The following is a 27,743-nucleotide window of genomic DNA, read 5'->3' on the forward strand; positions in this document are numbered from 1 at the left end:
CAAGCTGACCTGCAGACAAAACCAACTGGGCTGTGTGCGGTTCTTCTTTTTTTTTTTGCTAATTTCCCTTTCACACCTGCACCCAACCCTCCAGCGTGACTTTTCGGAGGGCTGCAGGGGAAAATGAAATTTGCAAAAATAAATAAATCTTCTCTCTTTCTCCAGCAGCAGGAGCATCTATTGAATAGAGTTCTGCTCATGAGAACTATTGTCCTAGCAGTGAAGCTCTTCCCATTCTCCTAGGCCTCATAAGTGCTCCTGAACACCTGAATGCATAATCTCTTGTACCAATCATTTTGCCATAGATATGCCTGGTTGCTTTTCACATAATCCATAAAGATCCCATATTTCCAGCCTTTACAACTTTTCTCTTCTCCAATAGCACCATCTACTGGACAGACTGGGGAAATACTCCTCGCATCGAGTACTCCAGCATGGATGGCTCCAATCGACGCATCATTGCTGACACTCATCTTTTCTGGCCAAACGGGCTAACTATTGACTATGCAGGGCATCGAATGTATTGGGTGGATGCCAAGCATCACGTTATTGAGAGGGCTGACTTGGATGGACAGAACAGGAAGGCTGTTATTAGCCAAGGTGAGATAATGGAATGCCCCTCCCTCACCAAATTTGATGGGTTTTAGGTGCCTTTTAAAGTCATATCTTTTCAGTCTGGCGTTTGGATAAATGGTTTCAAAATAGAGTAGAAGCTTGCCCTTGCTGATTCTGATTTGCTGTTACGGATTTTGATGAGTTTTTCCAGTGGTTTTTATTGTTGAGTTTATTACTGTACTAGGATTTCTTCTTGTGACTCACTCTGGGATTGAGTTCAACGGAGAGCAGGCAAAAAGTGGCTCTGATGAAATAATGAATAAGGACAGTGGGACTGTTGGCCACTGGACTTCCAGTGCTAAGAAACTACAGACACAGTGCACACCCTGCCTGTGTCTTGCACATTTAATTGTATGAGGCAGAGTTAGCAATGAGAGAGGCCGCTGCCCATCTCCTTCACAAGTCAAAGTGAAGTTTAAACTCTCGAGTCACATAGAATAGGAATGCACTGTATGCAGATTGTTCACAGCTCTGATCTAAGCTATACTTACCTTCTTAAATCAGCAGTCATGTTTCTCCTTCGAGTGGGCTTCATCTGTGTCTTCTCAGCTCGTGACTTGGCCATGCTTACTCCTTTAATTGGAGACAGTTCTGAGTTAGAGGTAGAAGCACTCAGTAGAAAGAGTGGTTTTGTTTTCTCTGGAGGCTAGAATAATCCATGTGCCTTTACTGCCCTCTTGCTGCAGGCCTTCCACATCCATTTGCCATCACAGTGTTTGAAGACAGCCTGTACTGGACAGATTGGCATACCAAGAGCATAAACAGCGCCAACAAGTTTACTGGCAAGAACCAGGAGATCATCCGCAACAAGCTCCACTTCCCCATGGACATCCACACATTGCATCCTCAGCGCCAACCAGCAGGTAACTTCAGAAGGAAAAGGGCTATGGTGACTAGCGCCTGCTATCCGGAGACTCTCTTGGGCCAGATTCAGCTAATCAGTCCTGCTAGGAGATGCCAGCACAAGGTCTTCTGCTAGTGTAACAGGTTTTTTTCCCCCTCCTCCTTCTCCTTTCTTCCACATTTGACATGCGGGGGGTGGGGGGTGGGATCAGGGGAACTCCTAGAGCAGAGTTTGGGGGCAGGGAGACAGGGCGAGATGGTTCCATCTGGCAAGCTGAAACGCTTGTGTTGACGGAATAGTCCTTTTAGTGGTATGTTGAACTCCTCCCATTGTATTTGCACTGACATGGTTAAAACATGGAGCCTGAAAAAAATAGCTATCCCCTGTTGTTAAAAAAACATTTGTAGAGTATGTGTCCTGTTAGAATTCTGAGTGGGTTAGGTTTCATTAAATTAACCCCTATCAAAATAAATGTGGGGTGCTCTCGGACCTCTCAAACCCTCCCTTTTTATTTTCCAGCTTATTTTCACCTAGAAAAAAGGGTAGGCTTTAAAGGTCCAAATCTTGACTCTTGATTCTGAATGTTTGGGCAGAGCAACTTGAGGGATCATGGTCACATGAGCTATCTTTGAAGACTCAAAGCAGCTTTTCCAAAGCATGCCCTTTTGAAGCCCTGAATCTTTCCCAAACACCAACTAAAGCCTTTGCTTTCTCTACTAGTTTCCTTATATGTGGTTGTTTTTGGCTATTTGAGCAGGGAGAAACCGTTGCGGAGCCAGCAATGGGGGCTGCACTCACCTGTGCCTACCGAACAACACGTCGTATACCTGCGCTTGCCCCACAGGCTTTCGGAAGACCAGCAGCCACACCTGTGCTCAGAGTAAGTGTGATAAAGAAGAGCTTTTACACCTTGATAGGTGTCTGTGCACACGCACGCACATGCATGTGAAAGTGAGAGAGAGAGAGAAAAAGAGAGAGGAGGAGGGTTGCAGGCAAAACAAACAGAAAAAAGGCATATTCTATACTATGGATGATCAGGGAAAGGATTGAAGGTTAAAATGGCAGTATTGTAAAGTGTTTATGTAAACAAAATGGGTAGTATGTAAAGTGCTTATGTACACAGATGGCAGAGCTGCCTTTTAAATGTTGTGTTGGATTCTGGTTGAATCTATAAAAAAATACTATAGAGCTGGAAAAGATGCCGGAGAGAACTTGCAAAATGATTGGTGTAATTGAGCCCTATATGAAAAGGTGAATATGTTTGAAGGTTTTTCGCTTAGAACAATAAAAGACAGCTTTGTGATTTTTTTTGTTAAATTGAAAAGTGGGTTACATCACAATAAAGAGATGGAGATGGAACACGACATGAGTTTGTAAAGTGGTGTGGAGAATGTGGATAGAGGGAATGGTTTCTCTTACGTCATACTAGATTTCAGGGTCACCTAATGGAATCAGTCATGATTCGAGACAGACAAAAGACACAATGCGCAATTCACTTATGAAATATACTATCACATGCCACTTGCATAGTTGTTTCTTAAACAGGGTTCAGACAAATTTTATACTGAATTTATACTGTTCTGTTTCCATGTGGAAAGGATTCACCTGTTTTATACTTTAAACAGTTTTATCTGTTTTATAATTGTATATTCTGTTGTTGCCTGCCCTGGGACCTTAAGGCAAAGGACAGACAGGAAATCTTATAAATAAATTAGTAAATAAGTTATGGGGCATATGTTTATGAACAGCTCCTAGCCATGACACTCCTGATTCAGAAGCAGTATACCTCTGAATGCCAGTTACTAAGGCAAATTTGCTTTCGTTCCCTGCTCCTGGGCTTTCCAGAAGCATCAACTTGGTCACTGTGAGACACAGGATACTAGGCTTGACTGGGCTGATCCAACAGGGCCCTCACGTCCTTATCTCTTATTTATATGGGAGACTGGTGAAAGGATGATTCTCCTCCTTTTAGAAGGGCTGTCAGCCCGCTTTCATTTTGTGTCAGATTTGCTTCCCTTGGGGAGATGCTTTCCCAGCAGCACATCCTCCTCTGTCCCCATCCCAAGCATCCTCTGCCAACGGCAGATGCGTACAGCATCCTACCCACTTGCTAGCTATGCATTGTCTGTCCTCCACTATATTGGATACACATGTCATAGAAGTCCATGCAAAAGGGGCGTGGATGCAGCAGAGCTTAAGACGTAACGAGATAATTTTCTGTTGTCTGTTACCATGTTGTTGAACTTAGAGAAATTAAAAGAAGACCTTTCGACCTTTGATCAGGTCTTGACAAGTTCCTGCTTTTTGCCCGAAGGATGGACATCCGTCGTATCAGCTTCGACACAGAAGACCTGTCTGATGCCGTCATCCCCTTGGCCGATGTGCGCAACGCAGTGGCCCTGGACTGGGATGCAAAGGATGATTACGTCTACTGGACGGACGTCGGCACTGATTCCATTAGTCGGGCAAAATGGGATGGAACAGGACAGGAGGTAATGTGCTTCTGGGGTGGTGAGGCACCGCACAGCGTTGTTTTGGAAATTTAAGTCTTTTTGAAGATGAATATTTCAGTTTGATTGACTTCTCTGTATTGCTGGTTTGGCTGCACACCGGCATGCGCATGCCGCCTTGCAAGTGCCTGTGGGCAGCTAATGCAATCAAACATTGAAATGAGGGCATCTGCGCCGTCCAATAAATGAGTGAAATGAAGATAGCTAGAATATGATCTAGACTGTCAGGAGATAATTACAGTGTACCTTTCTCAAACATCTGGGACAAATTAAATTTTAAGTCCCGCTAGCGCACATCAATTCTCTAATCATCTTTTGTGTGTGCCCACAATTTATCATTGGAGCAGCCAGATGATGGCATGCTACGTCTTAGTTTGTTCTGCATCCATCTCTTTGACGTTGATATTCAGTTATCTGTGAACATCCATTCATTCGTAGTTGAATGTGGCTAGTACAAGTTTCTGCTCCTGAGCAGGATCCAGCAGCAAGTCTGTTAAGGGTACCCCTCTCTCCCCCTAAGATTCCTTCTTGCTTTTGTTTCTTGCTAGGTTGTGGCAGATAGCAGCCTGGAAAGCCCTGCTGGTCTGGCTGTGGACTGGGTCACCAACAAGTTGTACTGGACAGATGCAGGTACTGACTATCTAAAACCACCTTAGTCTCTGGAGCATTGCCTCCTAAATCCTAACTGGGCCATACCAAATAATGCATATTTGGAAGTATGAACAATATCCCTTCCCCCACAGACAAACTGGTTGGCATATTACATCCTTCTATGGACATGCAATGGATTGTTTTCAGACATCACAATAAATCTGTGGTTTATCAGCCATGCCCCCGCCCCCCCCCTGGGTTTGGTAGCTTCCCACTCCTGTCTCCTCCTCCAGCTTGGTTGTGAGGATAGTAATGAAAGCTTCCTCTCCCAAATTCTATTACTTTAATGTGTCACATCTGAACTGTAAACTGTGGTTAATCTTAACTATGGTTTGTTGAAACGAATTGGATTAATAAACTGTGGTTTGAAGTTGGCTGTTTTGAAACAAGGTTCATCAGTTTTGTAAGGTTTGAACAGTACAGCGAGTTGTGGTTAATCAAAAATGGGCCAAACTTCTTGTGACTATGTTGGGAGGCAGGGGATAGCTCAGGGGTAGGTGAGACTCATTTTCTTCCCATTAAAAATTAAACCATGGTGTCCAAATACAGCTTTGCTGCTTTCCTAGAAATTCTGGGAGTATGAGATCCTGTTTAATAATCCAAGAAAGTAAAGTTTTGAAATGGGAAATTTCCACAGGATGTTCTCAATGGCCGCACAATTGTCCTTGCATGACATTTCAAACATCATGCTGTGCACCTTATTCCTATATGGATTTGTTTGTATAGACCACAGAATTAAAGCTTTTCCTCAAGCCGTTTCAGACTGTGGCTTGAGGGCTGCATGTCTGGATGCTTCCCCATAGGGGAAGCATGATTTATTTTCTCTGCATGTGGAAAATAAAAGTATGCTCAGGTACAAAGATGATCCAGCTTCCATTTGTCCCTGACATGCTATTTTTCTATGCACAGAGGTCTCCCCCCCCCCAATGGTGTAGTGTTCAAAACATGCAGCCTGTCACCTGCAGCCTGAAGTGGTACAGTCCAGGAAATGATTTACATTTGGCTATGCTAATAGCATCTGGTCCTCTGTTTCACTGATTTTAGTGGAAGTTGCTTCCGAAGTAAGCTTGCTTCAAAATGCAGCCTAGTTGACTGAGAGTTTGTACAGATGTGGAGTGGGATTCTAAAGCAAACTTCTCAGGGTCGCTGAGCAATTTAGCTTGCTGAGACTTTCAGTTTTGGTGATGGGAGTGAAGTGGAGACTGTACTTTTGTCTAGATTTTTCTCTTTAATGGTCTCCCCTATGACTCTGGAGGCTTATGGTCTTTCCATCCTCTTCTTCTAATCTATGCAGGAACAGACCGGATAGAGGTGTCTAACACAGATGGAACTATGCGGACTGTACTGATCTGGGAGAATCTAGACAGACCCAGGGATATTGTGGTGGACCCTGTTGGAGGGTGAGAAGCTGCTTTCGCAGGAGTCTGCATAGCAGGGTCTCCTTTGTGCTATTGTGTTTAAATCTTTCATGCCACTGCCCTGCAAGGTCCCTGTTGCAATTCCTAAAAGGTTGGGGGGGGGGGCTGGACGCCGGTGTGGATGGCTCTGCTAAAACAGCAGGACTGGGAGCAGTCAGACTGCCCTAGTCCAGCTACCCTAATGCAAGGCTCCTCCTCCGTGTCCAACATCCTTAACTCCTCATGTGCAAGCCAAGAACAGAAGGGGCCAAAGAATACCTCATCAGAGTTGCCTGTAGGACAAGGTGTAATTTCAGTAAAAATATAAAAGAAACAAACAAAAGCCAAATTAACTCATTGGTCTTTAACTGGTCTGCCCTTATCTGACCTGGAGTTTGAAATGTTCTTTCTGGTTGCAAATAGGGACAAATCTCAGTTTGCCAAGGTCCCACAGAAAGAAAAAGAAACCCGTTCCTAGCTTTTTAACATTGATAGCTCAGTCAGTAGACCATAACACTCTTAATGTCAGGGTCGTGGGGTTGAGCCCCATGTTGGACAAAAGATTCCTGCATTGCAGGGGTTAGACTAGATCTCAACTTTATAATTCTATGACCTTCACTGTTTGGGAAGGGCTGTAGCTCGTTGGCAGAACATCTGCCTTGCATGCCAAAGGTCCCAAGTACAATCCCTAGCATCTCCAGTTTGCACCGGAAAAGTCCCCTGCCTGAAACCTTGTAGAGCCACTGTCTGTCAGTGTAGACAATAGTGAGGCTAGGTGGACCAGTAGCCTGACTCTGCACAAGGCAGCTTCCTATATTCCTGATGCTCTGTCTCTGGCTATGGCCATTTCATATCGCTTACTGTCACTACCTGGAAGGAGACATTGTGAGAAAGCAGTGCAACCTAGGTTTGCCTACAAAAACAGACTAAAGAGAAACTGTGTTGTCTTAATTTTTTGAAGTTCATGGAATGGTCTGATGGCACATGGAAGTTCTGAACTGAAAGTCCTGAAATTCTATTGCCTCATTTTTGCAGAAAAGAGAAGGCCCACATGATAATGGGATCTCTTGGCAGCCTTTTTTATTTTTTATTACTCTTTCTTTGCATGGAGTCTTAGAGTAGGGTGTACAGATTCTGGTTTAGGAGAGTAGTCCCTATGAAAGTTGAAAGCACTTGCCAGTTCGTTTGTGGAGCTCATTGGCAGGGGGAAATAATTCTGCTGCTAAAGGAACAGAAGTCATGTGCAGTTTTGTGTGTGCGCAGATTCATGTACTGGACTGACTGGGGGGCTAACCCGAAGATTGAGCGTGCGGGCATGGACGCCTCTGACCGCTTGGTGATCATCTCTTCCAACCTGACCTGGCCCAATGGACTAGCCATTGATTATGAATCTCATCGTCTGTATTGGGCAGATGCCGGCATGAAGACAATTGAGTACGCTGGCCTGGATGGCAGCAACAGGAAGGTAAGAAACCCAAGGTGAATCGAAGGCTTCTGGGAAAGGTTTTGTAAATAGGAATTGCTTGGGGATTAATAATAATAGTAGTAGTAGTAGTAATAATTATAGTAATATTTTTTTATTTATACCCCACACATTTGGCTGGGTTTCCCCAGCCACTCTGGGCGGTTTCCAACCGAATATTAAAAACAATACAGCATCAAACATTAAAAACTTCCCTAAACAGGGCTTCCTTCAGTTGCCCTTTAAAAGTAAAATAGTTGCTTTTTGCCTTGACATCTGCTGGGAGGGTGTTCCACAGGGCGGGCGCCACTACCGAGAAGGCTCTCTGCCTGGTTCCCTGTAACCTCACTTCTCGCAGCGAGGGAACCACCAGAAGGCCCTCTGCCCTCGACCTCAGTGTCTGGGCTGGATGATGGGGGTGGAGACGCTCCTTCAGGTATACAGGACCGAGGCCGTTTAGGGCTTTAAAGGTCACCACCAACACTTTGAATTGTGCTCAGAAATGTACTGGGATGTGTGTTTGCCACTTGGTCCAATGCAACTTACTTCTGGTCTCCAAAAGGTCTCGGCTGCTTAGATAATTAGTCCGAGGGTAGGGACCGCCTTGTTATAGACCCAAAAAATTAAAAATAAAATAATGCTTTGAATTAATGTCTGTCTGAACCTGCAAATCAATCTACTTCTGAGTGAAGAATGCATACTGGTAAAAGTACAAGGAGAGAGATGGATGCATTGCTGGGGCTGCCTGCAGCCTCTAGACCAGGGTGGGGAACCTGGGGCCCAGGGGCCAAATATGCCCTCCAGGTCTCTCTGCCTGGTCCTCAGACCTCTTCCCAGGCCTCCCTGGTCCTGTTTTACACCCCCTGTGCTTTTACCTGGTTAGAATGTGTCCTTCAACTCTGATAATGTCTTTTGCTTGCCTGCATGGAGGATAGAGAGGGTAAAATACAGGCTACTTGTTGCACAGACCCTTTTTGCCTCTGGCCGCACCCACCAATTGCACGTGGCCCCTGGGAAGTTGCCCAGAAGGATATGTGGCTCTTTGGACTGAAAAACAGCCCCTTGGGTCCCTGTTGCCATGCCGGCTGTGTGTTGTTCCTAAAACTTCTTGCGGGTCTTTGTTTTGGGGACTGACAGGTGCTGATTGGAAGCAACCTGCCTCATCCCTTTGGGCTTACTCTTTATGGAGCTCGGCTCTACTGGACCGATTGGCAGGCAAAGAGCATCCAGAGTGCTGACAAAAGGACGGGGCAGAATCGTGAAACTCTGCAGGACAACCTGGAGAACCTCATGGACATCCACGTCTTCCATCGGCACAGGCCTTCAGGTACATGGGAGGGGATGCACCATCCCTTGCTGCTTGGCATGACCTTATAGCTAGAGAGCCTCTATGGGATGACTGCCTCTTCCTGCATTGCAGGGATTTGGACTATAGGCAATCCTCAGGGTTCCTTCCAACTCTACAATTCTGTGATTCTAAGCACCCTGCACCCCAACAGAAATTTATCTCAAAAGTACATGCGAATGAATCCTTTGTGACTCATTTTTCATGGAAAGAGCTCCTCTGTGCCGTTTACGTTCCCGTGCATGCTTGTAGAATTTTGAAGCATGCTGTTGCTGTTATCATCATCATTTTTAATTTGTATACCGTCTTTCTGTCTTGTAAAACTTTCTAGCTTGTAAAACTCAAGGCTGTTTACAAGCTGAAGAAACAAAAAATGTACATCTTATAACAATCTAATGCAATACAAAAATGTGATAATAAAACATAACTTTAAAATAGGCAACCTACATCAAAAAAGTAACATTCAACAATCATAGTATAAAATAATAATATCAACATATAAAAGTTAAACAGAAATCCACTCAACAGTTATAATAAATAATATCTAAACTATAATCAATAAAATAACGGCAAGCCACAGTACAGTGGTACCTCTGGATGCGAATGGGATCCGTTCTGGAGCCCCGTTCGCATCCAGAAGCGAACACAACCTGCGTCTGAGCGGGTCGCAACTCACCACTTCTGTGCATGCGCGTGACGTCATTTTGACTGCACATGCGCGAGTGGAGAAACCTGGAAGTAACGCGCTCCATTACTTCCGGGTCGCCACAGCGCGCAACCCGAAAATACTTATCCCAAAGCTACTTCAACCCGAGGTATGACTGTACATAAAACAATACAATACACATTAAGAAGCAGAGACTAGAGGGTAGAGCAAGGCTGGTGGAAGGAGGCTTTGCCTGATGGAGTCTCTCCCCTCACAGTTCTTCCTCCAGGAACAGCTCCCTTATGAGGCCTCCTAGGGCCGGAGGGTGGGGCAAGGCAGGTGGAAAGAGGCCTTGCCTGATGCAGTCTCTTCCTGACATATTCTGCATTGGGATTCTCCACTTTCTTTCTTTTACAATGTTTTTATTGGTTTTTACAGTTTACATTTTTATTCAGATGGGTGTGGTATAAATAATAAAATTATTATAAGTTATTATATTACTATCATAACCATACATATAAAGGATTCCCTGAATCCTTGGACTTTCTTCCACCCCTCCATGGGTTCCATCAACATTCCTTTTTTCAGCTGCATCTTATAAGATTCTCCATTTTCTTAATAATAAAAAAGACCTTGTTTTCCCATAGTTCTTGTCACATGACAAGTATTGTTACAATCCGGCCAAAGTTTTTAGTTGCTTTCAGTGTTCTGCAAGATAAATTATAATTTCCCCCCATTCCTTAGTAAAATTTCTATCTTCTTGATTTCTGATCTACCCGGTCATTTCTGCCATTTCGGCGTAATCCATCACCTTTATCAGCCGTTCCTCTCTGGTCAGGACTTTGTCTTCCTTCCATCTCTGGGCCAAAAGTATCTGTGCTGCCATCATCGCGTACATGAACAGTCTTTTCTGCTCCTTTGGTATTTCTGCATCTAAAATTCATTTTTTAAAAAAGCTTCAGTTTTTTTCACAAAAGTTATTTTAAACATTCCCCCCCAACTCATTATATATCATTTTCCAGAATGCTTTGGGCTTCTCTGTCTGGCCTTGTCGTGATGCATTGTTTTCTTCTCCTTTTTTTCAGTACATACAGCATGCACAGTCAATAATGGTGGATGCAGTCATCTTTGCCTCCTGGCTCCTCTTCCTAAAGGTCACAGCTGTACTTGTCCCACCGGTATCAACCTACAGCCAGATGGCAAGACTTGCTTACCAGGTAGGTCTCCTCACATTCTGCAGCATATGGGTCTCTAATCCCCAGAGCCTGCTCTTGATAGGCCTCTAGGTACAAAGCCCTACAACAGGGATAGCCAGTGTTGCTGCACCCCAGCTCAAATCATCCCTGACCAGTAGCTGTGCTGGCTGGGGCTGGCAGGAGTTGGAGTCCAACAACGTCTGGAGGGTGCCACATAGGCTTGGGAAACACAAAAAATGCTCTTGGTATGAATACCCCCACCAAATAAATCTTGGCCCAGGGAAACCCAGATTCTGCAATCAGAATATATTGTGCACATTTAATATATGGCATAATTAGCATGATTCTGCCTGAACATTTAGGATTTATGGTAAAGTAAAGAATGTCAAAAAGGGACGCGGGTGGCACTGTGGGTTAAACCACAGAACCTAGGACTTGCTGATCAGAAGGTCGGTGGTTCGAATCCCCGCGACAGGATGAGCGCCCGTTGCTCGCTCCCAGCTCCTGCCAACCTAGCAGTTCAAAAGCACGTCAAAGTGCAAGTAGATAAATAGGTACCGCTCCGGCGGGAAGGTAAACGGCGTTTCTGTGCGCTGCTCTGGTTCGCCAGAAGCGGCTTAGTCCTGCTGGCTACATGACCCGGAAGCTGTACGCCGGCTCCCTCGGCCAATAAAGCGAGATGAGCGCCGCAACCCCAGAGTCGGTCACGACTGGACCTAATGGTCAGGGGTCCCTTTACCTTTAAAGAATGTCAGAAGGCAATGAAACAAAGCAGATTTGGCTATTAAGATAGGCAACAGGGCAAAAGAGACCAAAGGAATGGTAGACATGGCTCGAGATCCAGAAAAGAAAATAAGATGCTGTCCCCTGAAAACCAGAAGTCATATATTTTCTGAGGATGAGAAGTAATGTATGCTCAAAGCAGCAAATTCTATGCTTGTGCCACAAGAAGCATGGAAGATGCACAACCTTTATTTCAGAGCCCTAGAGCTGTAACTCTTGTTTCTACTCTTTCATTCTGTATCCCCTTTGTCATACCATTATATGTGATCTGTAACAGATCATCCCAGTGACATCCTTAGCAGAAATGTTTACCTGGAGTTTTTTTTTAATGTTTGGCAATTGTGATGGCAATTACTAATTCTTGAATTGCCTTTCACGTGAGTCTCAAGACATTTTACAAGCATACAATAAAACTATTAAACTTAATTTTTTTCAAAGCACCAAAAACAATAAGATTCAAAAACAATATTTGAAAATATCCTCTTGGTTAGCTCAGAGATGGCATATATGAAACTGCTGAGTGGAACAGTGTTAAATGTGGAATATATTATTGTCTTCAACTCCGCAGGCATGACTAGCTTCCTGATCTTTGCTAGAAGGTCAGATATTCGGCTGGTTTCTCTTGACATCCCGTATTTTGCCGACGTAGTTGTGTCAGTCAATGTCACCATGAAAAACGCTATTGCCATCGGAGTGGATCCTCAAGAAGGTCTGAAATGTGTCATTTAACCATTTTAAGCACTGGTCCAGTGGGGTCTGGTTGGACTCAAAGTCTAACAACATGTGGAAGCCTTGGGTTCTCTATCCCTGATCTACAAATTGTTAAGTTGTAGACTGAGAATTGGTCTTTAGTAAAAAGAGAGAGAGAGAAGGAGAAGGAAAAAAGTAGAAATATTTTTTAAAAATATCTCTTATGCTTTTGGTAATAAACATACTAATAAATAACTTTTCATGTAATGTCAATACAGTTATAGCTTCTGCCCTTTTGAAGAGCATATCACAATGTGTTCATTTTTTAAGAGTATATGTTTCATAATGCCTGTGAGTGGTGTGTTTCATCAGTAAATACCTGCAGTAACAGGTAGCACTGCTGCTGTTGTTTTTTAACTGGGCTTAACAAAAGCACACCAAATGGCTTTCCCCATTACTTTCCTCATCTGCTAATGCTACTTCTTTAATGCCTATTTTTAGGATTTTCTATGTAGATGTTGCTGATGTTCTCCTATTTCTTCTTCAGGAAAGGTCTATTGGTCAGACAGCACCCTGAGGAAGATTAGCAGGGCTGCCTTAGATGGATCTCAATATGAAGATATTGTTACTACAGGTAATAGATGCTTTACTGGAATAGCTACTCCTCCAGGGTGCTTTCAGAGATGGATTTTGCCGGGTGATGTGAGCACAGTCTTAATAGCATAGTCAGTTCTCTAGAGTTTACTCATGGAGTACCTAGGAATATTTATGGTAAGAAATGCCTGGTGAATCTTGCGGATGTTTTTAAGGAGGGAAGATCCTAAATGTGATGGTTAGCAAGTAGCAAGAAACAATGACATTGCTACTGCTTTTTTACTAGGGTTGCAAACCACAGATGGACTAGCAGTGGATGCTATCGGTCGCAAAGTGTATTGGACTGACACAGGGACCAAAAGGATTGAAGTGGGCAACCTGGATGGGTCAATGAGGAGAGTTTTGGTATGGGAAAACCTGGACAGCCCAAGAGCCATTGCCCTGTATCACGAGATGGGGTGAGTGCTGGCTGTAGTACGTCTTGGTCAAGGGAAAGGCAGAGGATGGGAAGACATGGGAATAATTCCCATGCTGGCTTCTCAGTTGGTCGCTTACTAGCTTTTACTCTTCCTTCAGTTTTATGTATTGGACGGACTGGGGAGAGAACGCCAAGCTGGAACAAGCTGGCATGGACGGCTCCAGGCGCACGGTGCTTATCAACAACAACCTGGGATGGCCGAATGGACTGGCTGTGGATCGAGCTGGATCACAACTGCTCTGGGCTGATGCACATACTGAGGTTGGAACTGCTACAAGGCGTGCAGAATGTTTTCTTGGGGTGGAGTTCATAACTTTATATCTGAAGGAAGGGGTGGCATGAGAGGGATTTAAGAGTCCTTGAGGACTAAGGGAATTCATAAGTGCAGGTTCATCGCTCAGCGGTAGCAGTGGCACACGCATTAAGCCATAATTAATGTCTGACATTCAGCTGTGGTGGAGCACAAATGAGCTGCTAAGCCATTCGCTGTAGTGCATCCTGCTCAGAAATTCCCTGCTCTGGTCCTTCCTTGGTCCTCCTCCCTGTGCTGTGCCAGGAACAACAAACCATGACCCCTTGGCTTGTGTCAATCTGAACCCGGGATCATGGCTTGTTTGCCCGAAAATGAAGAATAAAGCTAGACTACCACTTGTGGTTTGCTTGAGACAGCACAATGCAACAAGACTCGTGGCTTGCTTCTCCTAGTGCAGCTGGGAGCAGGAGCGAAGCAATGACTTCTGAGCATTGTGAGCAGTTTAACTGTGTTTTATCGTAACATGCAAATGAGGCCAGTTATTGCAACATCTCTTGGTGACTTCCATATCAGAAATCCCTATCAGGATTCAAGTGCCAAAGGCAAGGCTTTCATGTTGCCTGGCGTTAACCTCAAACACTGCATTTTGATGGGTATTGCTCACGTGTTGTCACTTGATGAACTGCAGCTACAGTTGCCCAGCGAAGAGATAACCAAGTATGCTTGTGAGATTTTTCTAATATGGTAGCTTGGAATCATAGCTACCTGGGGCCTTTGTTTTCAGCTTTCTGGGGATTTTCTCTGTCTCTCAAAAAGGGAATAAACATTCCATCTCTGTCCTTCAGCGCATTGAGGCTGCAGACCTGAATGGTGCAAACCGCCGCACCTTGCTTTCTCCAGTACAGCACCCTTACGGCCTCACTCTGCTGGATTCCCACATCTACTGGACAGATTGGCAAACACGTAGCATCCACAGGGCGGACAAGAACACTGGTGCTAACGTCATCTTAGTCAGGGCAAACCTCCCTGGCTTAATGGACATCCAGGCTGTTGACAGGAAGCACCCTCTGGGTAAGTTTCCCCCCCAGATTTCCCATCAAGCCAAACATTGTTTGAAGAGTCCTCTTAGAAGCTGGCACCAAGGGGGTTCTTTACTTCTCCTCTGCACCCCCAACCACTCCCAGATACTGTTTACTGCAATGCTTTAATTCTTTGCATTTCTTCTTCAAGGATTTTTTCACATCAGAATTCTTACTTGGCCTTTGTGCCTTTTCTGCAGATCTTGCTCCGTTCTCTAATCTAGCCTTGCCAGGCTATGTGAGTCAGTTGTTGTTGGACTACAATGCCCATCAACCCTGACTATTGACCATGCTGGCTGGAGCTGATGGGAGTTTAGGTCCAGCAGCCTCTGGAGAGCACTGAGTTGGGAAGCCTTGCTTAATCCTAGCTACTCAAACTTTTCTTTTTTTTTAAACCAAACTACATTCAAACCACTCAAGCACTTTGAAGCCTTCCATTTTATTTGAATCAGCTGTCTTGTCATCCTCACACTTACAACCTTCTCAAGTGCCTGTTCTGTATGTTTATTTAGTTGCCAGGAGTTCATCCTGCTATTTCCCCTGTAGGGCTAGGGTTTCCCCACAGTTTGAAACAGCATTATTGGTGCCATTGTGCTGGCAAAGGATAACGCAAAATCGAGACCCTCTTGTCACCTATCTTGTTGATCATTTTGGGGGTGCAGTCAGGGGGTGTTTTTTCTTCAGAGACACTGGCAGGCTTTGCTTTCTGAAGTTCCATCTTTCTGTGGTCCCTCTAACTTTTTCTACAACCCTTTAAAAAATTACCTGAGGTACACTGGGTAGTAGTAGCCTTAGTCAGGGCCTACAAATGTTTGTGCCTACTTTTGCTTGAGAATCTCCTGTTTGCAAGGACTGTGTAGGAGAGTACTGAATTAATATGGACCACAGGAAAGTCCAGTCTGAGAGACTTCCTTTGTTTTCCCATAGGTGCTAACAAGTGTGGCGTGAGGAATGGTGGGTGCTCCCATCTCTGTCTGCCAAATCCTGAAGGCTTCTCCTGTGCCTGCCCTACTGGTATCCAGTTGAAGAGCGACGAGAGGACCTGCGATCCTTCTCCTGAAACCTACCTGCTCTTCTCTAGTCGAGGCTCTATCCGCCGCATCTCACTAGACACTAGCGATCACACTGATGTTCACGTTCCTGTCCCAGAACTGAACAATGTTATCTCTCTGGACTATGACAGCGTAGATGGCAAAATTTACTACACAGATGTCTTCTTAGATGTCATCAGGTAGGAACCCATTAGCTTCCTTTTGGTGCATTAATTCATTAATTACATGAGACTCGCTAGCCGGTCTTTGTATTGCGAGATCTGCCTTACAATGTGGTATTTTAATAGGCAGAAATTCTTATTTTCATTGGTATCTACTGTTTTCCAGGCGAGCAGACCTTAATGGCAGCAATATGGAAACAGTTATTGGTCAAGGACTGAAGACTACCGATGGTCTAGCTGTGGACTGGGTGGCTAGAAACCTCTACTGGACTGACACGGGCCGCAACACTATTGAAGTTGCAAGACTAGATGGCAGCTGCAGGAAAGTGCTAATTAATAACAATCTGGATGAACCCCGAGCAATTGCTGTCTTTCCCAGGAAGGGGTAAGTTGGGGGGCAACTAGAGGCAGAATGGGATGGAGGGAGGAGAGTAGTGCTTCAAAAGTTAAGGCCCTCCTTCGGCCTATAGGAGCATCTGGTCTGTTGACCAAGTAGACTCCTTTACCAGCAGATCTTTATGAGCGCGCACTATTCAGCCAGCTGTTCAGCTGTAGCACTTCATCAAGTAGTTGCAGATTAGATTGTTGGAGCCCCTCCTGCCTGTGGTTCTGTTCTTGCCTAGAGGTGAGCATTGCTGGACCAAGAAGAGTTAGGACTACAATCTGACTCTTAGAACCAGATGACCTGTTGGTCTTGTTGAAGAGTTGCAGCTGGCCAGATGGCTGGAGGAAGATGTTTTTCAAAAGGCAGTCACCAGCCCTCCCCACCAGCAGATCTACTCCCTTGTGAAGAGTCTAATAAGGAGAGCCATTGCAAATAATAGCAGCAAAAAGTTTCAGAGGAAACAGCTTTTCCCTTCATCTCCAAAAAAGAACTATTTGGTGCAGAAGCAGCCTGTGTGGTGTGTGTGTATCTATGTGTGTTTGTGTGTCATCCTGTGTTTGGTTTTCCCCCAGATACCTCTTTTGGACAGATTGGGGACAAGTCGCTAAAATTGAGCGCGCAAACTTGGATGGTTCTGAGCGCAAGATATTGATCAACACTGACTTGGGCTGGCCCAATGGGTTGACCTTGGATTATGATACTAGGAGGTCAGTATAATATAGTCCCTTTCCATGTGCAAAAGTGCTTTCTCTGCTTTTAAGGCAGCCTGGAGCTTCTGCATCACATCAGTAAAGAAGTGCAAGAAGGATGGGGAATCGTTTTCTTTGGGGTGGGAAGTTATGGTGGAGGTTGGTTTCACTTCCCATACTTTCTGTTCTTCTAGGATTTATTGGGTAGATGCTCATCTAGACCGCATAGAGAGTGCTGATCTCAACGGGAAGCTGCGTCAGGTCCTGGTCAGCCAAGTGTCGCATCCCTTTGCCTTGACACAGGTACAAAGGACCTTGGTGGGAACTCTGCAATGTCACTAGATATATAAGCTCCCAAAGAAATAGTATATTTTCTTAATTTCTGGGTGTTGGGAGAAGTTGGTGTTCTCATTCTTCCTCCTGCCATACACTGGAGAAATGGTTTTGCTTGAATAAACTTTTGTTACCTTCCTACATGGTTGTTGTATCTTCCTAACCCTTTATCTCTTCGTTTCTGAGCAGCAAGACAGGTGGCTCTATTGGACGGACTGGCAAACTAAATCTATCCAGCGAGTGGACAAATATTCTGGTCGGAATAAGGAGACTGTGTTAGGCAATGTTGAAGGACTTATGGATATCATTGTAGTCTCTCCTCAAAGGCAGACAGGTATATGCAACAATCTGGGTTTCCTCACTTTATATATAATGAGAGTCAAACAGGGTGCATCTTCCAGAATATATTTTAAATGTTTCCTGCAAAAATTGCAACACAGAGAATCACTTGTTCAGTCTCCCCCTGCCCCCCGCCCCACTTGACCACATCTTCAGATGTGCCTTCATGACTCTAGGGTGTCATGGGAGGAAGTTGTGGTGAGAATATAACAACTCCGGCTAGTAAGGCTGGTACATGGATAATACGGCATCATGGACTTAGGACTGCTGTTGTGGAGTTACGCAATTTCCCTTCAAACTTAGAGTTTGGGTGAAGATTTGTCATACTAAAAACAGGAATAAGGCGATTTTTTTTTTGATTTTTTTTTTTAAGTCTGGGATATTAGCTACCCCTCTCCCATACTGTTTAAATAAAACATAGACTGGTATGCAAAACCTGCGTCATGCTAGATGGATATTGTACTCCAACCTGAGAAATCTGTGCCTCCATTGCTGCTTGTGGGCTGAGGCCATCCACCATGTCTCTGAACACCTGTCAGGTTCTTTTAAGACATCTAGTAGAATGAAGACCATTGGTATTTAAAATAGGCATGGGGCAGAAACTTAGAAATCATTCTGGCAAAGCATCAGATTCTTTAAAACGTTGCTATTATCTACATATTAAAAAGCCAGTTCCAAAAGAAACCAAACTCCCTGTAGGGCCTGGTTAGTTTAGTTCTCAATGGCTCCCATTCGCTTCTAGGGGATATAGTAAATGGACTGCAGTCTAGGACACAGCTGAGAAGGAGCAGCCTGCTTTTCTGTCCAGGTAGTGAGATCAGTAGGGCAGATTAGCCCCTGCTCAGTGGTAATACGTACACATTCCTTTGTTCATTCCCATATAAGTGAAGGTCTGATATTAACTTTCCTTACCCTGTGGGGGTAAGGAAAATGGCTGGACTCTGAAAGCAACCATGTAGTGGTGGTCAGAGTCCATTACCCCTGACACCTGAAATCCTGGCTTCTGCAGAAGAGACCCCCGTAGGGAGCTCATAGATACACACACACACACACACACACACACACACACACACCCCCTCTTTAACACTGCCTGTCAGTAATGACAATTAATTCGGTTATATTTATTAAGAAATATTACAAGTCATCTTTCAGATGAATTCCTTCTTGTCTTTGAGAAAGCACAAGCTTAATGGATTTTGTAATATAAAAGAAGAATGGGAAGGTATTGACTAAGGAGCGATATCAAGATAAGACAAAGAGGATACCTGCATTGTGGCCCATTTATTCTCCCTATTTGTATAGTCCCATGATTACTTGCCAGAGTTGCTGCAACCCTACACCAACATACAATCCAACAGTGACCCAACAAACAGGAATTTTGTGATCCTGTTCTTTTTTTATGTTCTTTTTTGTATATATTTTAGAGATTTTTAAATATTAAGTGGTTTAGAAGGGCTTTTCAATAAATAAAATAACCTTGTGCATGAGAGGCTTTGGTAAGAACCATTATTCTTGACCATCAGCTACTGTGTCTTGCTGATAAGAATGCGAAGCCCCCACAGTTGAGGACAGAAAACAATGTTCTTCTGGTGGTAATGTCAAATACACTGTTTGCATCTTTTAGGCACCAACGCTTGTGGAGTCAGTAATGGAGGCTGCACCCACCTCTGTTTTGCCAGAGCTTCTGACTTCGTTTGTGCTTGCCCAGATGAACCAGATGGACGGCCTTGCTCAAATGGTAAGTTGCTTGAGCTGCAGACCTTCAGACAGGAATCGCGATGTTTTTGCTCCTGCTTCATGAGGACTTTTTCTGTGGAGTTTTTCCTGTGAAACCTAAATAAGCCACCTTCAGAAAATAGAACAGCCTAGGCGGCAGAATGCAGTCTAGTCAAAGCATTCAGATCAGTGTAAGAAATCATTATCCTGTCTCCTCTGGACTTGGGCTCCTTATGAATTTGAAAACTTCTCTTTGAAATTCCCTTCCGTTCTCCAGATGTCCCAGATGCATATTTTAGCATTCTGGATGGGTCTCTGACGGATACAGTTCAAAGCAGTTCGTTGTATTTCATTGGCACTTTGTGTGCAGTAACTTTAAAAATGTATGTGCATATAACATCGGGGATGGTTGGAGATTAGCAAAATAAGAGCACGCCAATATTTTCTGCTGCTCCCATACAGGCTGTAGCAGCCCAGTTAACCACCTGTAGCTACACTGCAGTTTTTGTTTTCTTAGGAGCAGGTCACTGTTAAAACCATAGACAGAACCTTAACTGCCTGCTGCTGCGTCTGGGGGAACAGATTGCAGTTTCTGCATTTCTGCAAACTGCGTTTGGCTTAATTATCTCCCCTTCCTAAGCTTCTGTTTCCCTTTCTCTTTGCGTTCTGTGTAGTTCCTGGCATGGGGCCTTTGATTCCCGAGACCACTCGTGCAAGCAAAAAGAGCCAGACCCCTGCTGGTAGATCTGGCTCTTCGACAACCAAACCCCATATATCTTTGGAAACGACAGAAGCAAAGTGAGTGGCTTTAAAAGATGATTGTGACGAAAGGTGGTGCAGAGTTCCTCACTGACTCTCCTGCCCCAGCAAGGAGGAAAGAGACTATGCAGGAATTTTTGCACTTCTTAATAGGATGGTGATATTGGGGGGGGGGGGCAGAGCTGTTCCATTCATGTGTACTGTTCAGCTACTGTATTCTTTCCCCCTCCTGCATGTCATATTAAATGTGATTCAAAAACACATTGGGCATCTGGACCACCCTTCCCCAAGCTGTTCTGTTGTCAAACCTCATGTCCAGCTGCCTCAGTTGGGTTCATTCTACTTGGCCAGAAGTTACGTTGCAGAGGTTTGGACTAGATGACCCTTGGGGGTCCCTTCCAACTCTTAATTCTGTGACCTTTCACTACTTTCCTTTTCCCCCTGTGTAGCTGCTCTGACAAAAAGGTTGGCCAAAGCTTGTGCAGCCGAGCAAGTGAAGCTGTGCCGGCAACCACTGGTGAGTTTTGACATTATCCCGCATTGCCCCAGGCTGCACCAGATCTTTCTATGTATCATGTTGGAGGCCCAGACACAAGACCGATAAACAATAGCGTTACCAAGGCCTCAGTGTGGGTTAAATGCATGCAGATTTATTTTGGCTCATAGCAAAGTAGTCATGCGTTTGCCCAGCTACACACCCACTGTAGCCTTCTGGAATGATGGAACGACTCAGCAAATTTTGACTTCTAGTAAGGAGATGTTGGTGTACAAGGGAGGGAGGGAGGGAGGGAGGGAGGGAATCAAACCACTTTTATTGCGAGTCCAAATACTGCATGATATAATTTGGTCTTTGCTTATCAGCCCTCCCCCCCAAAATGCTAATTAGTTACTTCCTAATAAAAGGTCTTGGAAAAGTTTCTAGGGAAGCGTAATGAAATTAAAGAAGAAAAAGAGTTATTGGGAATAGGTGTAGATGGTTTAGCTAAAGCAGATCGGAATTATAAGCAACTCAGATGAATTTTAGGTTGCTTGTTTTGTTACCCAAAGGTGTATACAACATTTACACAAGTACAAAATCATTTCGTTCTTTTGGCTGACCAAACACATGCATCAAGAGTTAAAGAGATGGGCTAAAGGAAAACACTCTTGGAATGGAAGAATTGCCACGATAAAAATAAAAGGCTGTCAATATTGTTGTTGCCTTTTCTGACTTTCTTGTAATTCTGTACAAAAACTAGGGCCCCATCAGCACTGTCAACATGCACACATATTTACACACAGGAACACAGAATGTCATCCTCGATCTAACCTGTTGCCCTCTTTCAGGAGGACTGCACGTCAGTTACATAATCGGAGGCCTTCTCAGTATATTGATCATTCTGCTGCTAATTGGTGCTGTGATTATATACAGGTAATTTCCTTGCCCTATTCCCTCTGTGCTTCTGAATTCATGTTTTTGTTGGAATACTTCTGACAAAGCCCAGGCCTTCCTTGCTGTAGTTAAAAATGCCTCATTGGAACCAATGCCAGAGGACATAGGCATGTTGGTCTGCAACAGGTGTGGTGGTGGCATTCCTGGAGACGTAGCTGGAATAAAAAGCAAAGTTGTAACCATAAACAAGGGAGGCTGAGATGCTAATGCTCCTAATTTACAGTTCTTGCATAATGTTGTTCCTGGGAAATTGTTCAAAGGAATCCTGTGGAAATTTGCACATGCCTTGGTTTGGTTCTTACATATTGACTCTTTGAACTCTGAACATTTTGCATGAATGTGATCTCTCTTGCTTATCAGTGGAATTGCCCCTGATTTTCCCACTGGCATACAAGTCAATAAATTTTTGCTGCCTCCCATGAGTGCAGTTGTGATTTGCTATCTGGGATGTTTGCTATCTGATATAAAAGACTTCTTATGGTTTGAGAAAGGAGAAAATACAAGACCATAGTTATTTTTCTGATAGAGTAGTAGTGCAGAGTAGGGCTTTAGCAGTTGAGGCTCTTTGTTGACAGTTGTATTCCTGCAGGCACAAGAAGTCCAAGTTCACAGATCCTAGCCTGGGCAACCTTACCTACAGTAACCCCTCTTACCGGACATCTACCCAAGAGGTAAAGATTGAAACAGTTCCCAAGCCAGCCATGTATAACCAGCTATGCTATAAGGAGGTAAGAGATGCCTTTAGAATGACTCATCTGTGTCAAGCCACTGTGGTTTTAAACATCAAATTGCAATAAGCCTAACTAATTTGTCTTATTCTCATCAGTCCTAGCTACCCTAAAGAACCCTGTCCTTCACCTCTCACATTATTAGAAAGCCACTGACATGACTCATATAAGTTAACCAGCAATACTATTTATTTGATGCTTTTGTCTTGGGGCACCTGTTGCCCAAAGGAAATGAAGAGTTCACTTATTCAGAGTTTTAATTCCTCTATTCAGCCAAAAAAAAAAGGAGTCCAGAGTGGCTTGCAAATCACTGCAACAAGACAGTCCCTGCCTCCAGGCTTAAAAAGATATGGCACAAAGGAAAAATGGATTGGGAGAGAGGAGGAAGTGAGACAAATTCTTAGTCACAGTTTCTGTTAATGGCCATTGGGAGTGGAAAAGTTAATGGAGAGGAGGTGCCAGAAGTTGCTGTCCTCCCAGCTGTTGGAGTGGCCCTGCATCCCTTCCCTTCCATCCTCTGCTGCAGCCTGATGGCAGGTGACAGTTGATGGAGGGAAGAGTCAGACTTCTCAGCAGAGCTCGGGGTGCTGCTGCTGCTGCACCTCTTCTCTTCCCCTTCTCTGGTTCAGGCTGATGTAAGATGACACACTCCCAGTTCCCACCCCAGTGCCTGGTGGGATCCCTGTAGTTCAGTAGTCCTGAATGGCTGTATGCAGCTAGACAGGTGCGCCTGTGCACTGCATGGATCGCCAGTGGGAGGGAGAGCAGACTAATGGGAAATTGTTGCATTTGGAAGGGCAGCAACCCAAGGAAGGCCACAGGGCCAGATGGGGTAGCTGGAAGGGTATTGAGAGACTGTGCAGATCAACTAGCAGGAGTTTTCACTGGGATTTTAAATCGATCCCTAGCCCAGCCTATTGTTCCATCCTGTCCTCTATTATCGTTCCAATAGCAAAAAAATCTAACCCGGAAGATCTGAATGACTTTCGTCCAGTAGCACTCACACCTATAATCATGAAGTGCTTTGAAAAGCTGGTACGAAATTATGTCATTGCCTGCCTACCAGAGGGACATTCCAATTTGCTTATAAAACGAAAAGATCAACAGAGGACGCTGTGGCGATTGCCCTCCATGCCATCCTTGCACATTTGGAGCAGCGGGGGGGTTATGCCAGACTGCTTTTTTTAGATTTCAGCTTGGCATTTAATACCATTCTACCACAACGTCTGATGTCTAAACTGGAAGATCTGGGGCTTCCGTTATCACTTTGTGGGTGGATATTGGACTTTTTGTCAGACCGCCCCCAGAGGGTTCGGTTGGGCCCTTATACCTCTAATATGCTTAAGACTAACACAGGAACACCACAGGGATGCGTACTCAGTCCGCTCCTTTATATTCTCTACACGTACGATTGTGTCGCTACTCACCCTAGTAATAGGGTTGTCAAATTTGCAGATGACACAACCGTGATTGGGCTCATCCCTGAAAGGGAGGGTGAAACGGATTATAGAGATGAGGTGGAGCGGCTGACAGAGTGGTGCAGAGCTAACAACTTGCTCATAAATACAAGGAAGACAAAGGAGCTTGTGGTGGACTTCAGGAGACAGAAGAGCAATGTCCAGCCACTTTTGATTGATGGGGTCTGTGTGGAGAGGGTAACAGCGTTCAGATTTTTGGGCATTGAATTACAATAGGATATGTCCTGGAGTGTCAACACAAGGGGGCTTGTGAAGAAGGCGCAGCAGAGACTGTACTTTTTGAGAATTCTAAGGAAAAACCATCTTCCGCAGAAACTGCTGCTTGCCTTCTATCACTGTGCCATTGAGAGCGTGCTCACTTATGGCTTATGTGTGTGGTACGGAAGCTGTACTACCCAGGACAGGATGGGGTTGTGCAGAGTTGTTAAGGCAGCAGAGAGCATTGTTGGCTGCCCACTCTCCACCTTAGAGCAGATTTATGCCACAAGGTGCCATAGGAAGGCACTGGACATAGTAAAAGATCCATCGCATCCTGGTCACTGTCTCTTCGAGCTCCTGCCGTCGGGACGGAGATACAGGACGATGAAGACAAGAACGAGCCGTCTTAAGAACAGCTTCTTCTCCAGAGCGATCTCGGCCCTGAATGGGAAGCCTGGACTTTGAAAGTCATCTAATCTTCCTTGCTGTACTATACTGTATTGTTTAATTAGTGTTTTTATGGAGCAGTCAAGTAATTTCGTTGTCCCCGAGAGGGGGCAATGACAATAAAGATATTATTATTATTATTATTATTATTATTATTATTATTATTATTATTATGGGCTGTGATGTCTCAAAGCACTTAGTCTCTCTGTCTTTCCTCCTCAGCATCTTTCTCACCCCCCTGATAGCCTTTCACCATTCCTCTTTTGACCTGCCCACAGCCTCATATCAGGTATCACAGCTCTGCATTTGTGCAGCCTCTGCCTGCCTTATTCCTGTAGTGCTGATGAGTGGCCTAATGCTGTCTTATATTACTTGCTTCTTGGCTGGCTTTCTCTCCCTCTCTTTTTTGTGTGTGTGAGTGTGCGTGCGTGTGCACACACACCCCTGAAATACTTGTGTGTTTGTGTGCTGGGAAAGAAAAGTGTTTTTGCCTTGGTTAAGTAATTTGAAACTGCTTAAAACTTTACAAAATATTTGTACCCCACCATCATACATGTGCAGGGTATGATCAGTAAAGAGGTTTCCCCCCTCCTGGAATTGGTGAAGCACAGTTATTGCTAATTTTCCTTGCCTCCATGTTTCCTTGCCTCTAATTTTCCTCTCCTCCATGTCGAATCTGTGTGCACCTTGCTGTTTTTATGAGAGTGTTCTTTAAATCTTTGCTATTTTAACAAAATTACTGGTTGGACTGATCTGTGCAGCGCTTCTTAACTTCAATGTTTATACCCATCAGACACTTTTTGCGTAGAATTAACCAGGGTTGGCTTCTGTGTCCCACTCAAATATAGACAACATTTTTCAACTGTTTCCAGTACATTTCCTGTACTTTGGAACAAAGCTCAGGATACAGAAGGGTGACTTATGAAGCATCTAGTGCACCCCACCAGATGCTGTTGGTCTCAGATTCCTATCATCCCTAGTCAGCATGGTCAGCACCATGGTTGGCTACCCCTGGTGTAGTGGGAGACATCCTTCTAAGAGTCAGTGCCTGCATTCTTCTCATAATCTAATCTGCAGCGGCTATTCTGGAGCTGAATCTTAAGTCTCCTAGTTTAATGCTTGATTTCGCCAGTGCTCCTTTTCACTACTCATGATTTGGGAGATATTACTTGTCCTCCCAATTTCTTCACTGCCTGTAACATCTTTTCATGAGTTGATGGGATGCAGTTTGTAATGGAATTGCCAGTAACAGCCGGTCTGCTAGGAAACGCAGCGCGTGATGCATCTAGATAGTATTTCATGCACGCAGACATTTGAGTCTGGCAAACCTGTGAAAGCTAGCTCTCTTTTCTGGTGTCCCATCCCATGACCCTGGGATTTTTGCTCCCTTTCTTAAGATAGGTCAGGGACCTCCACAATGAAAGAAAACGCCTGTATGGTATGCAGATAGGTGTCAATAACTTTTTTGTCTGCAGTGGGTGGTTTTTGCTAGCTTTTGAGATCTACTTTAGCACCATATTTGGGGGGTCAGAAACTGTTTTTTCTTTCCTCTGTTCAGTCTGGCTAATGACCTTCTTTCCTTCCCTCCCCTGCTGTGCCCAATATTACCATAGTGTGTGGTTACACCTGGTTAGTTGGAGCACCTGGAGTCATCTTCTCTGTAAGCACTTCCTGCTTCGTGGCTGTGCGGGCTTGGTCTAACAAGCAGAAAGTTGCAGTGGTCATCTCTTTAGTCCCTCCCAAGTGTACAATGTGACTTTGTTCACATAGTAGGGAACAGCCTCTTGTGGGTTTCCTGCACTTCAGTGTTCTGGCACCTACTTTTTCCTCTTCAGCTCGCATGTCTCATGTTATTGTCTCTATCCACAGGCCGGCCCTGATCACAGTTACAGCAAGGAAAAGATCAAGATTGTGGAAGGGATATGCCTCTTGTCCAGCGATGAATCAGAGTGGGACGACCTGAAACAGATACGGAGCTCTCGGGGGTGTATCCTCCGTGACCACGTCTGCATGAAGACTGACACGGTCTCTATCCAAGCCAGCTCTGGCTCGCTGGATGACACCGAAACTGAGCAGCTGCTGCAGGAGGAGCAGTCAGAATGCAGCAGCATCAACGCGGCAGCAACCCCTGAGCGCCGCGGCTCCCTTCCAGACACAGGCTGGAAGCACCAGCGCAAACCCTCAACAGAGAGTGATGTCTAAAGCACGCAATGAGACGCTTGTCCCTCCTCTGTCACCTTTCGCACTGATGAGATAGGATCTTGCCCGCAATTCCAGGAGGAACTCAAAAGAGACTTGCCTCTGTGTCACACAGAGCCCAGAGACTTTCTTTCTGAGAGGAGCCTGAGCTTAAACTGCCTTTGTGGCAGGTGGGAGACAACCTAGAGACTCTTGGCTCACTGTTCATTGATGTTTATTTATATGTCCCCTTTTGCTAGAAGCTGTGGTGTTGATGCAGCTGTGTCCGATGCAGCTTTCATTCGGTCTAGTGCACCAGCTAGCCATGGACTCCAACGCCACCAGGGAGGGATGAGTGTTTCTGAAGTTCCCTGCTCCTGATACAACTACCTTTCTTCAGAGTCTGTTGGCACTAACTAGATTTTGCACTGCGCTCTTTCTATCTTAAATGAAAGGGTTTGGGGCCAGGTAGAAGTGCCTGAAGTGAGAAAGGTGATGTAACAGCGGGTCACTTTTGCAGATACTTGTGTGGGGAGAGCAAACGACAGTTGTAACTTCACTGGAAGGGGCACTAAATTTCCATGACCATTTTTTTTAAGCTGTGGGGAAACACCTGCGAGGGTAAAGCATTTGAGTCTGTTGCTGGCAACAGAGGTTGCTCCTGCCACAGTTTGGTGTGGCAGAATGCCCACTCCCTTCCTAAAACATACTTCTGGTTTTTTCAGATTGAACTTAACACATCTGTTCCCTGGAGGGACGACTCGCTGTTTTTATTGCACTTCCCATTAGCTTTGACTTCCGAGGAAAGCGCCGGGTGCAATGGTATTTTATCATAACCTTCCTTAGTTAGTCAAGTCACAGGCCCATCCTGTGGAAATGTGTGCTACTGAAAACAACGTTAGCCTGTGGAACACAAGTGGGCAATATGTTTTATTTGTTTGTCTGTTTTGGAAATGGAATAATAAGTGGTCAGCGGGTGTACCTGAAACATCAGGTGCAAGTTCCAGCTCCAACATGCTGCTGGACAAACCCAGTAGGGGACATTTTCTAAGCCTTTTCTTGCCAGCGTTCCTGATTGGAAGTTCTGGGCGGATGGGTCTGCTCGCACCTTCTTCTAGGATCTGCTGTGTGGGTTGAGTAGTGTGGTGTCAAAAAGTGGGTGTGTGCAATTTGAGAGATGATGAATGTGTGTGGCTAGGCAAAGGCAGGCAGGCGGGGAGTCAGGCAGGGCACCAGAACTGTTTGACTGTGTAAAGTTCCTTTCCTCCTCAATGCTACTAGGTTAAGATTTCAATTCTATGAAGG

The 27,743-nt window shown here is 44.8% G+C and overlaps 1 protein-coding gene across 4 annotated transcripts in view; it reads left to right on the forward strand.

Annotated features, from left to right (window-relative positions):
* LRP4 (LDL receptor related protein 4) overlaps positions 1 to 26,707 on the forward strand; it is a 93,607-nt gene extending 66,900 nt beyond the window's left edge. The window contains exons 14-39 of one of the 4 annotated variants that reach the window (XM_053386839.1): positions 383 to 600; positions 1,302 to 1,478; positions 2,214 to 2,339; positions 3,743 to 3,951; positions 4,518 to 4,599; positions 5,915 to 6,020; positions 7,281 to 7,482; positions 8,617 to 8,806; positions 10,556 to 10,687; positions 12,018 to 12,158; positions 12,687 to 12,773; positions 13,020 to 13,191; positions 13,310 to 13,472; positions 14,310 to 14,535; positions 15,471 to 15,774; positions 15,923 to 16,141; positions 16,714 to 16,848; positions 17,025 to 17,133; positions 17,353 to 17,497; positions 19,127 to 19,240; positions 19,893 to 20,016; positions 20,427 to 20,494; positions 21,304 to 21,388; positions 21,999 to 22,137; positions 24,483 to 24,549; positions 26,130 to 26,235. In XM_053386839.1, coding sequence (XP_053242814.1) covers positions 383 to 600; positions 1,302 to 1,478; positions 2,214 to 2,339; positions 3,743 to 3,951; positions 4,518 to 4,599; positions 5,915 to 6,020; positions 7,281 to 7,482; positions 8,617 to 8,806; positions 10,556 to 10,687; positions 12,018 to 12,158; positions 12,687 to 12,773; positions 13,020 to 13,191; positions 13,310 to 13,472; positions 14,310 to 14,535; positions 15,471 to 15,774; positions 15,923 to 16,141; positions 16,714 to 16,848; positions 17,025 to 17,133; positions 17,353 to 17,497; positions 19,127 to 19,240; positions 19,893 to 20,016; positions 20,427 to 20,494; positions 21,304 to 21,388; positions 21,999 to 22,137; positions 24,483 to 24,527 — 3,718 coding nt within the window. In that variant the 3' untranslated portion in view covers positions 24,528 to 24,549; positions 26,130 to 26,235. Of the gene's footprint in view, positions 1 to 382; positions 601 to 1,301; positions 1,479 to 2,213; positions 2,340 to 3,742; positions 3,952 to 4,517; positions 4,600 to 5,914; positions 6,021 to 7,280; positions 7,483 to 8,616; positions 8,807 to 10,555; positions 10,688 to 12,017; positions 12,159 to 12,686; positions 12,774 to 13,019; positions 13,192 to 13,309; positions 13,473 to 14,309; positions 14,536 to 15,470; positions 15,775 to 15,922; positions 16,142 to 16,713; positions 16,849 to 17,024; positions 17,134 to 17,352; positions 17,498 to 19,126; positions 19,241 to 19,892; positions 20,017 to 20,426; positions 20,495 to 21,303; positions 21,389 to 21,998; positions 22,138 to 24,482; positions 24,550 to 26,129 lie in introns of all 4 variants that reach the window. The other 3 variants (XM_053386829.1, XM_053386819.1, XM_053386809.1) reach the window with 3 other exon arrangements.
* Positions 26,708 to 27,743: the final 1,036 nt, after the last annotated feature.

This window comes from Podarcis raffonei, chromosome 1 (assembly GCF_027172205.1).
Source record: "Podarcis raffonei isolate rPodRaf1 chromosome 1, rPodRaf1.pri, whole genome shotgun sequence".
Classification (NCBI taxonomy): domain Eukaryota; kingdom Metazoa; phylum Chordata; class Lepidosauria; order Squamata; family Lacertidae; genus Podarcis; species Podarcis raffonei.